The sequence below is a fragment of the Pezoporus flaviventris genome, unplaced genomic scaffold (assembly GCF_033815535.1).
Source record: "Pezoporus flaviventris isolate CSIRO_AGI_PZ_B2104156 unplaced genomic scaffold, CSIRO_AGI_Pfla_v1 ptg000188l, whole genome shotgun sequence".
Lineage (NCBI taxonomy): Eukaryota > Metazoa > Chordata > Aves > Psittaciformes > Psittacidae > Pezoporus > Pezoporus flaviventris.
Window position 1 is genome coordinate 2,140,426 of NW_026892736.1, and position 11,203 is coordinate 2,151,628.

The 11,203-nt window shown below is 50.3% G+C and overlaps 1 protein-coding gene across 7 annotated transcripts in view; it reads left to right on the plus strand.

Annotated features, from left to right (window-relative positions):
• Positions 1-10,863, plus strand: part of EXOC6B (exocyst complex component 6B) — a 292,989-nt gene extending 282,126 nt beyond the window's left edge. For 5 of the 7 annotated variants that reach the window (XM_061440962.1, XM_061440965.1, XM_061440963.1 and 2 more), the window contains 2 exons: positions 5,333-5,445; positions 10,633-10,863. In XM_061440962.1, the coding sequence (XP_061296946.1) occupies positions 5,333-5,445; positions 10,633-10,759 (240 nt within the window). In that variant the 3' untranslated portion in view covers positions 10,760-10,863. Of the gene's footprint in view, positions 1-5,332; positions 5,446-6,318; positions 7,404-10,632 lie in introns of those variants that run through there. The other 2 variants (XM_061440967.1, XR_009741213.1) reach the window with 2 other exon arrangements.
• Positions 10,864-11,203: the final 340 nt, after the last annotated feature.

The window sequence follows — 11,203 nt, forward strand, 5'->3', positions numbered from 1 at the left end:
GACAGGGGATGATCACACTATTCCAGTAGAATTGTCCATGAGTTTGGAGCATTTGGTGTGTCTCTAGTGGCGGTTTCCTGCAGGTCTTAAGTGTTTGGGTGCAACTCCCTGTTTGTGGATGGTCAGAGTGATGCTGCATCAGTTCAGAAGAGGGAAAAGTTAAAAACAGGAGAGCCAGGTATTGCATGAAGTCAGGGTTATCAGGAATTTTCATCTGCTCTGCAATAACACTTGCCCTTCGTGTCTCAGGCTTGAGGAGAGGAGGAGAGGTCCTTGGGGCTGAAGGAACCCCACATCTAAAGTTATCCCTGCAGCATCCTATGAGATAGGACAGGGGGGTTTTGCACGTGTTTATTTTCATCTTAGGAAACATGAGTCTCCCTTTCCTGCTGTCTTTGTTATCTGTAGGCACCATAGGCCAGCTCCTGGGTTTGTGCAGAGCCTGCTGTGATGCTGGTATAAGCGTGGAAATACTGGTGCTTTCCTTGATCTTGTTCCAGGGTGCTGGCGGAGCTCGCTAACTGTGTTTAGAATCCCTTTGGGTTCACATTACATTATTTCTGGCTTGGCTGAAAGAACTTTGTCCAGATCCAATGCTGTTGTCTCATGTCAGACAGAACGTAGTGTCCCGGTTCCTTTGCATCTGGAGGGAAAAGCTTGGGAAGTCATTGCTATGTCCCTCCAGCGTGCAATGAGGTTGCACCATCATTTCCCTGTACGTGATGTCAGGGGTGTGAAAACATGAGATTTGAGGAGTCGGAGATGGTGATGTTAGAAGGGAGTGAGGTGGTTTTCGAGGTAGAACTGGGGGGAATGGGGAAAAGGTGTTTCTCAGCCCCTGCCAAGAGGAGCCTGAAGCAGGACTGGGAACTGGTTCCCAGTTTAATTCTTTTTTCCCAGCGTTGCCATCTCTTGAATCCCCATTTGAGTTAAAGTTCATGTCTATGTATAAAAGCATAGGGTTTGGGGTATCTTTCTGTAGCATATTCAAACCATTCTCCATTTTTTCATTTTTGTTACTATATGTGTGAACCTCTGCTCTGGAGACAGGCCAAGGGTGCAGGGGTTTTCAGCCTGGACAGGGAAAGGCTCCAGGAGACCATAGAGCAGCTCCAGTGCCTGAAGGGGCTGCAGGAAAGCTGGAGAGGGGCTTGGGACAAGGGCCTGTAGGGCCAGGCCAAGGGGAATGGCTTGAACCTGCCCGAGGGGAGACTGAGATGAGCTCCTAGGCAGAAGCTCTTCCCTGGGAGGGTGCTGAGGCGCTGGCACAGGGTGCCCAGAGAAGCTGTGGCTGCCCCATCCCTGGCAGTGTTCAAGGCCAGGTTGGACACAGGGGCTTGGAGCAAGCTGCTCCAGTGGAAGGGGTTGGAGCTGGAGGAGCTTTAAGGTTCCTTCACCACAAACCAGGCTGGGGTTCTGTGATTAATGCATGAGTTGTGATGTAAATTACTGTTAGTTTCTAAGAACTCCAGAGAACCTCTCCCCACTCCTGCAGCAAGATGCTTCTCCCACCCTGGGAAGCTGCAGGGTCGCAGCCCTGCACAGCACACACAGCACGTCTGCAGCTTCTGAGCTTATTCCACTTTCACATCATCACGCTAAAAGCTGCTCTTTTTTTTTTCCTCTCCCTCTTCTTTTCCTTTCCCCCCAGTGTATATGCTGTCGAGTTTGATTTATAGCCTTGAAAAGGAGACTCCAGTTTGAGGAATTAATGGTATTTGCATATTTTATTTGGAAACTCCCCTGGCAGACCCGCTGCAGCCCAGCGCCGCGGTGCAGGCGGGTTTTTCCTTTCTCTTCCCCCCCCCCAGTCATTCACATTTAGCAGCAGAGGTGAAAAGTTTAAACAGTAAAACCAATAAAACCACATTTATGTGACAGATAAATCGCTTCGAGGCAGCTTGCTCTGAGCCATCGGGCTTCCTCCTCGCAAGACCTCTTCTCCTCTGGTACATGACCTGCGGCGGAGCCCTGGGAGCGCCGGCGATGCCCTGTGCCACACGGCAGCCAGGGGCAAAGGTGCTGGCCCCGGCTATCCTCAGACCTGCCTCGCCAGCAAGATGGATGTGAGCAAGCAGTTGTAAAATACACAGGCTATCCATCACTGTCGTGAGCTGGCCGGGGGGAGTCTGGGTCTCCCAGTGCCTGGGGAAGGTCCAGCCCAGGTTGGGAGCACATTTAGGATGGGGCTTATTTAGAATCACAAGATCATTTAGGTTGGAAAAGACCTTTGAGGTCATCGAGCCCAGCTGTTGATCCAGCACTGCCAAGGCCACCACTAAACCATGTCGCTAGGGGCCACATCTACACCTCTTTTAAATACCTCCAGGGCCGGTGCCTGCAGCCCTGCCCTGGGCAGCCTGTTCCAATGCCTGAGCACCCTCTGGGGCAGGAATTGGTCCTCAGCTCCATCTAAACCTGCCCTGGGGCAGCTTGAGGCCGGTTCCTCTTGTCCCATCCCTTGTTCCTTGGGAGCAGAGCCCAGCCCCTCCTGGCTCCATCCTCCTGTCAGGCACTTGTAGGGAGCCATCAGGTCCCCCCTGAGCCTTCTCTTCTCCACACTGAACCCCCCAGGTCCCTCAGCCCTTCCCCATCACACTTGTGCTCCAGGCCCTGCACCAGCTCCAGTGCCCTTCTCTGGCCCCGCTCCAGCACCTCAAGGTCTCTCTTGGAGTGAGGGCCCCAGAGCTGAGCACAGGATTCGAGGTGCAGCCTCACCAGTGCCCAGTGCAGGGACACAATCCCTGCCCTGGCCCTGCTGCCGCACTGATGCTGATCCAGGCCAGGATGCTGATGCCTTCTTGGCTGCCTGGGCACAAGCTGCTCATGTTCAGCTGGCTCTTGACCAACACCCCCATATCGCTGGGTTTCTCTCAGATGTGATTATTGTACTCTTGCAGCCAGGAATGCAACTGGAGCTACATGAATGGCTTGATGGATGAGAGTAAAATCATAGAATCCCAGACTGGTTTGTGTTGGAAGGGACCTTAAAGCTCCTCCAGCTCCAACCCCTGCCATGGGCAGGGACTTCTTCCACTAGAGCAGCTTGCTCCAAGCCCCTGTGTCCAACCTGGCCTTGTACATTCCCGTGTGCAGAAGAGCTGCATTGCTTCAACCTGGCTGAGCTGAACCGAATTGGAGCTCAGCTGTAGGAAGGCTGTGGGATGGGGATGGCTGTTGGCCTAAGAACCGTTCACTTTTCACCTTGCCCTGGTGAGAATGGCAAGCATTGGCTCAGGCTCCCAAGCTGGAGGGCAAGGGCTGAGCTGTTCATCCAAGTTCTTCTTAAACAGCTCCCCATGCTGCATTAGCCACGCTCTTCTGAAAGACATTCATGGGAGGTTTCTCTAGGCCCTTTCCTTATTCATCTGCTGAGCCTTCCCCAAGCCAGTGCTGTCCCCCTCAGCCTCCTTTATGACACCTCCCAGTGCTTTTAATTCCACCTCCCCCTAACCTACTTCTAATCTTCCCCTTTGCATTTGCTTCTTCCTTAGTCCCTTATTCCTGGGGCTTTATTTCTACTCCCTATGAATGGCTACCTGGCCCTTCCATGGCCCGGCCATGCACTTTCTGTGCAGTAACTCGTGCTGCTTTGTTTATGGGTTGCTAGAGGCACGTTCATCCCTCCAGGGCCACCAGCAAAAGGACTTTGGTGCGTTGGGGGGGATCCGCTTTAGCCTGTTCAACCATGCAACTTGCCCCAGCAGCCAGCAAAGCCCCATAGAAGAGTTTGGGCCCCGCTGTGCTGTCTGAAAAGAGCCTGTGAAATCATATTTAAGGTTGTCTCTTGAAGGTGCCCATTGGAAAAACCTCCCGCCAATGATGTTCAGCTCGGGTTTGTAGTTAACACAATGGACCCGCCATACAAAGCCGCTCAGGACCGCAGGCTGGAAAAGCCCTCTTAGGTCCCGGCTAATCCGTCCCCCCCGCCAGCCCATGGGATTGTTCCTGACAGCTTCTTTTCTTTGCCCTGACCTACATAGTCAAAAAGAATCTTGTTGCACATTTTTGTTTTGTACCTTGAGGTCTTGGAGGAGCTAAATCCCCTTCTTGGCGGGGCAGGATGTGTTGTTAAACAGTGCTGGAGCTTCCAGGAAAACCATGGAGACGCGGGTACAATGAGCCCTCTATGGTCCCCGCTTGGCTGCGGGATGGTCCTTCTCCGGGCTTCAGTGGTGGGTGCTGGGAGCGATGAAGATGTCCACATGCTTGGCAGCCTGTCCTGCAATAGAGAGGTCACAGCAGCTCTCCAAGGCAGAAGGTTGGAGCAGGGGGGGAATGCAGCCGCTCTTAATTAACCTGTTTTAGATGATGGAGAAGCAGGCTGCATCCCATGCATCTTCAGCTGTGCTCTCAGGGGCGATGGAGAGGCCAGTCCTCTTAGGGGTAAGGAGGTCCTCGTGTGGGAAAGACATAGAATCATAGAACAGTTTCGGCTGGAAGGGGCCTTTAAAGCTCATTTAGTGCAGCCCCCTGCAGGGAGCAGGGACTTCTTCAACGTGAGAGCTCCTGTTTGGGTTTTAAGGAAAACAAAGATGCAAAAGGTGGGGTGGAGGAGGATGTACAGGAAACCTGGGCTGTAGCTTGTTTGTCCCTCAACTGGATCCGCTGAGAGTGATGGGGCACTCAGGGAGTCCTTTGTGGAGGTGAAAGACTTCAGGTGTGGAGCACGGGCTGTGATGGAGGGGTGAATTAATCCTTCCCCTACTGCCAGGGGCTGGTGGTTTCTCTTACAAACGTCTGGAAACCACCTGGGATTCCTGGTCTCTGGTAGCTGTGTTCAAACCACTGAGCTCCTGAATGGGTCCCAAACCTCCTTAGGGAGCTCTCATCATTGTTAGAGCTGCTTACAAAGCACTTGAAAGCTGTTGAAGTGGACCAAGCCTGATGAGAAATCCTTGTGGCATGGTTCAGATGGTGCTGGAGGCCATTTGGGGCCAGAAGAAATTTTCAATGACTTTAACCCCAAAATTGCCCTCCTGCTGTAGCTGAGAGCATCAGGATGTCTTTGCCACCCATCTCCTTGGGGTATCTTGGTCCTCCTATCCTCTGTACTGATAGTTCACCCCAAAAATAGAGATAAAGTGGCAGGGGTGCACTATAGCTAAATTAATACAGCCATACATAAATTGACATTAAATAGTAATAAATTAATGATTAAATAAGAATATGTTAATAGATAGATATTAGCAGATAGTATTAAATGAATTAATAAAGACTAAAACCCATTTGTTGTGGTTAATTCATCCTGTCCAGGGTCAGCTTTTAGCTCAACCATCCGCTCTTTGACCAGCTTTATAAATCTTCCATCTGTGTGTTTTTTCTGCTCCAGCTCTTGGATCTGTTCATCCAGTGGGACTGGTCGACGTATTTGGCTGACTACGGGCAACCCACGTGCAAGTATCTTCGTGTGAACCCAACGACAGCCCTTGTCCTGCTGGAAAAGTGAGTGCGGGTCTGGATAACCGGGATAATCTTAGCCCCATCTTGCTTTGAGCAAGTGTGGATTTTGGCAGCGTGTTCCATCGTGGTGCTGCAGGGAGCAAAGGTTTCACCTCTGGGTGGACAACGGGAACTCGACTAGAAACATGCTGGTTTATCCCACTAACCAGAATTCCAGGGTTTGGATTGAAATGTGTTGACTTCCTGTGAGGTGGCTGGTGCCACTCCTGTGAGCCAGCAGCAAGGAGGGAAAGTCCATGAGTTCACTGCAGACCCAAAGAGGAGGATTTGTTCCAGGATTGTTCAGCCTGGAGAAGAGAAGGCTCCAGAGAAACCTTAGAGCAGCTCCAGTGCCTAAAGGGGCTGCAGGAAAGCTGGAGAGGGGCTTGGGACAAGGGCCTGTAGGGCCAGGCCAAGGGGAATGGCTTGAACCTGCCCGAGGGGAGACTGAGATGAGCTCTTAGGCAGAAGCTCTTCCCTGGGAGGGTGCTGAGGCGCTGGCACAGGGTGCCCAGAGAAGCTGTGGCTGCCCCATCCCTGGCAGTGCTCAAGGCCAGGTTGGACACAGGGGCTTGGAGCAAGCTGCTCCAGTGGAAGGGGTCCCTGCCTGTGGCAGGGGTTGGAGCTGGAGGAGCTTTAAGGTCCCTTCAGCACAAACCATTCCATGACTGTATGATTTGCTTCACTTGTAACCCCTCTAGCAGGTGGGAGAGAAGTGCCAGCAGTCACCTGGTAGGAGGTAGCCCAGATAACCCTTTCTTTGGTGGACTTTCAGGCTCTCATTGGGAGCACCAGCCGCCCTTGGAGTGCTTCCCAGTTTTGGAGGTGCATCTGTAGTAGTTATGATCCATGTAACTGAGCCACCTCCTCTTGCAGAGGTGAATAAGTAATTTCACAGCAACTTATGACATCTAGATATTACCACTATGGTACAGAGGGCCTGAACTACAGTAGTTGCTGTGTGTAAAGCACTTCTGTACATCATAACGTTGGTTTTATATATGTATTTATGTGTTGTGTAATATCCTGTGTTGTTCACAACATATTCACAACTCAACATCCATAATGCAAAAGCTTGAGATATACTCAGAGCTGCCAGTAAAATGGTAACATAAAGAGCTATCAAAAATCAGAGAACTTGGACATGAAGCAGTTAGAAGAGCCAGGGAATGGGAAGCAGGCAGTGAGCTGGGTGATGTGGCAGTTTGTGGGGTGGCACTAGGACAGCAGGAGGGCAGCTGCATGCTCCTGGCCATTTTTCCCAGGCATTATTTAAGCATGCAGCACCCATGCATTGGTGTTAAAAAGCCACAAACCCCAGTTTGGCTTGCCAGCCTTCTCCCCAAAAGGGATCTCATTTGAAGGTATTCCATTTGCTTCCCAGAGTTACCCACCAGGTTAGCACTTGCATCTCCTGCATCCTTGTGGCGTGCCATCACCGGCACAGCATCATTGCCTGCATACTCTGCCCTCTCCCTGCTTGGGCTTTAGGCCCTTTGGGGAATCTTCTGTGCATCATCCACCAGCTCCAGCACCCCAGACACTGTGCATTGACCCAGCCATAGCTTCAGGCACATCCACCTGAGCCTTCCCCATCCCTCTCCATAGCAGCCAAGCTTTGCCCACGAGGCGATGTGAAATGCTGATCCACTGGTTCATTTTGTAACCTGTTTTCATCATTATCTCTTTTCCTAATCACACATCTCCCATAGGATATCACGAGTGTAAGTATGCTGCTTGCTTGGGCTTTTACCCTCACCTTGCAGTGACTTTATTGTTTGATTTAAATGGAGCACTAAATGATCTAAATGCAAGCTGTCTTTGGAACGGTTCTCACCGGTAACTTTATCGTCTCAAATGCACTAATTAGAGCTAAAAGAGGAGCTTTTACTCCATTGCTTTTTTTCCCTTATAGATTAATTTAAACAAAGCTTGGCTTTATTGAAGGTGGTGTTTGTTGACAGGGGTGGGGACAGCACTGAGCTCTCTCTTTTTCCCTTCCTCTTAATCCTTGCGCTAATACATACAGACCATGTTACAGACCCAGGCTTGGTTGTCCCAGGGCACTGCAGGAACACACTTAAAGAAATTAAAGTCTCAATTCTCCAAAGAGCTGCTCAAAAGCATTGCACCCTCTTTCCAACCTGATAGTCTTGGTGTCTGGATGCACCACTTGATTAGGGTGCTTCCTATAGCTAAATGCTGGGAAAGAAATAGGCTGGTGTCTCTGAAAACCTTTAATACCAACCACATTGCATTGGCTCAGTGTCATCTGCAGGGTGGTGATGGCAGGACCAGAACTGGTGTGGTCTCCTCAAGCACATCTGCAAGCTCAGCTTTCCACAGGGATGCAGCAGCTCCCAATGCTGCCAGGTCCCTGGCATAGCACAGCCCAGATTCTGCAGGACTGTGTGTCCTGTAGGCAACTTAATTCATTAATAATACTTAATAGCTTAGTACCTCTCCCTTCATGCTCTCTCTGAAGATACCAGCAGCTCCTGTCCCTCCCAGACACTCATCTCCACTTAAGCAGGCCCACCTATGTGAGTTTGTTAGGGGATCAGTGCTCCAACCATAATGCTTTTTCTTCCTGATCCAGCAGCTTTATCCATGCAGAGCCTTTCTAATAATTCAAAGAAGGTTTTCTTACATACAACACGTGTTACTTCAAAAACATTTCATGGACCTGAACAGATCCCATGGGATCAGAGATGGGTCTGAGGATGCCCAGGATGAGAGAAAGGGCTCTTATGGCAGAGGATGCTCTGCTGTGAATTCCCCATGCATTACCTGGGGGTAACTGCAGCGGGCAGTGATGGAGAGCAATGGGTACAGCACTGGGTGGAGGTTTCTGAAGGTACAAGTTTACTCTCAGCACCTCTGATGTCCCCGTGTGTGCTGTGAAGTAGAAGCAGAGCTCTCAACCCTCCTGGTAAAGTGATCTGAGACCTGCTGGAGCTGTACAGCACTGCCTAAGGTGTCCCATGGGAGGATGGTTATGTCCAAAATTGAGGGTACTGGGACACCTGTATCCTGTGAGACTCAAAGACACTGCTTTCCATTGGAGCATCGCTCCCTGGTTCTTGCAGAGGAGCAGCCGGAAACCTGCGTTGCTTAAAAAAGTAGAGAAATTAAAATAGTACTTACTTTGGTGAATAAAAGTGCTCCAAGCTATCTTGTTACTGTTGGGAAGGCAGCTTGGTTGTAATCCTGTGTCTTTGGGCACTTACAACTTTAGCAAATTAGCCTTTCGGATGAAGTTGTTATCCTTGTTTCCCGTTCCAAGCTGGATGTTTTTGGGAACATTTCAGATTCCCTTTGGCCTTTTTTTTATGAAGATTGAAGCATGAAAAAACTTAATTTGTTTTTTTGTTTAAATTGGTTAAGTAAGTTTCAAGAAGTTTGCTTTTGCTCCGTTAACTGAAAACCCCCTGGTTTGATGAAGTGCCAACTTCCCAGGACTATCAGCGCCGTGTCCCAGTCACTTTAATGCTTCATTTAGATCCCCAAAGCTGAAAACTCAGGCTGACGTGACTCGTCCAAAGCCATCAGCTTCTGCCAGATCTGATTTACCAAGAAAATCATTTACAAATTAGGGTATTATACAAGAGCGGTGCCGGCTGGGAACCAGCAGGTTGGATATTAGGAGCCTGATACCTTCAACTGTTGAAGGATTGACCGTTGTGGGGTGATTTCCCTTCCCAGCACGTGCCCTGTCTGCATAAAGCTCATGCTTGCAGCGTGCACTGAGACCTGCCCCCCCCCCAGATATGCATCTGTGAACACAAGCATGCATGAACCCCCAGCTTTGCATGGCAGAGGGGGATGGAGCTGCAGCAGCTTCATCTTCAGGTCCCATCCTACCCCCTGCTCTTCTTCTCTCTGGCTTTTTGGAGGCCCTGCGGAGAGCAGGGCGCTGATTCACGTATTAAATGTCCCATCCCTGGCAGTGCTCAAGGCCAGGTTGGACACAGGGGCTTGGAGCAAGCTGCTCTAGTGGGAGGGGTCCCTGCCTGTGGCAGGGGTTGGAGCTGGAGGAGCTTTAAGGTCCCTTCCAACCCAAAGCAGGCTGGGATGCTATGATTCTGTAAAATGTGATTTAAAAAATATAAATCTCAAGAAGATTTTTAAATTGAGGAAACCTGTGCTGGATCCCTTCCTTTAAAATAAATTATATTCTGTAACACTGTATAATATTTTCAGTTCACAACTCCAAACCTTTCCAGCTGCCCCAAAACCTACATCTCCTGGCCGCATGCAATGCATCGTGTCAAATAAGAAGCCTTAATGCTGTGGATCCAATGCTAATTTTTTAATTTCCCATAATATTCCAGTGTTATAATTTCCCATTTCAGAATGTGACATGGGGATCTAGCAAAGAGAAATACAAGTGAGACATTGAGGTGCTGGAGCAGGGCCAGAGAAGGGCAGCGGAGCTGGTGCAGGGCCTGGAGCACAGGGGTGATGGGGAAGGGCTGAGGGACCTGGGGGGTTCAGTGTGGAGAAGAGAAGGCTCAGGGGGGACCTGATGGCTCCCTACAAGTGCCTGAGAGGAGGATGGAGCCAGGAGGGGCTGGGCTCTGCTCCCAAGGAACAAGGGATGGGACAAGAGGAACCGGCCTCAAGCTGCCCCAGGGCAGGTTTAGATGGAGCTGAGGAACAATTCCTGCCCCAGAGGGTGCTCAGGCATTGGAACAGGCTGCCCAGGGCAGGGCTGCAGGCACCGTCCCTGCAAGTGTTCACACAGCAGGAGCAGAGGCCACAGGTGGAGCAGAGGCCTCAGTGCCATGGGGCAGTGGTGGCCTTGGCAGTGCTGGGTTAATGGTTGGACTGGATCTTAAAGGTCTTTTCCAACCTGGTTGATTCCATGATTCTGTGAAAGACTGGAAGGGGAGGGGAGGACAAGAGGCTTTAGGGTTTCATGAAATTTAGCCTTAGAAGTAGACCCAATGGTGACACTGGTAGGGATCTGTGGGGTTTAAAGCATAAATACAAAGCCTGCACGTGGCTTGGTATGCCCATGTTTCTACGAATACATGAGAAAAGTTGGGGCAGAGCCTGTGGGTGCAGTCACCTCCTCTCTCTGTCAGTGCTCTGTGGGCACTGTACATGGAATTCCTTCGTGGGGCTTGGGTGCGACGTTGAGCAGCTCTTCCTGTGCCATCCATAACGTGTTTCTGCTCTATGCAGGATGAAGGACACGAGCAGAAAAAACAACGTTTTTGCCCAGTTTCGGAAAAACGAGAGGGACAAGCAGAAGCTGATCGACACCGTGGCCAAGCAGCTGCGCAGCCTCATCAACAGCCATCACTCGTGAGGGACTTGGGGACCTCCTGCCCACGCCGGTCCCTGCACCGCAGCCTTCCACATGCCTGGACTTGGGATTCTTGTTCAAAGAGAATATATGTATTTTTTTATTCACCTGTATAGTATTGATGAAACCCACCCTTGATGACAAAATGTTCCTTGTTAAACAATCCCGGGGCAGACAGGCAGCACTGCTCGTGGAGGTGGTGTCAGGAGTCTCCTGTTATAAACTCCTATTTTCAGGGGTTTATAAAGTGATGGTAAATCCTGAAGCCTGAGAGGCAAGTTCACACCCAGACTGTTTTCCTTTTTTTTTTTTTATAGAAGCCAAATTGAAAGAACCATTCTGACTTCCTTTTGTTAACTTATTCAGTTGCAGAACAAATGAAAACAAGAAATGTAGGGAGGAGTCGTGGTTTCAGGTTCTCCTCATGGGCTCCGGTAAAAGGAGCAC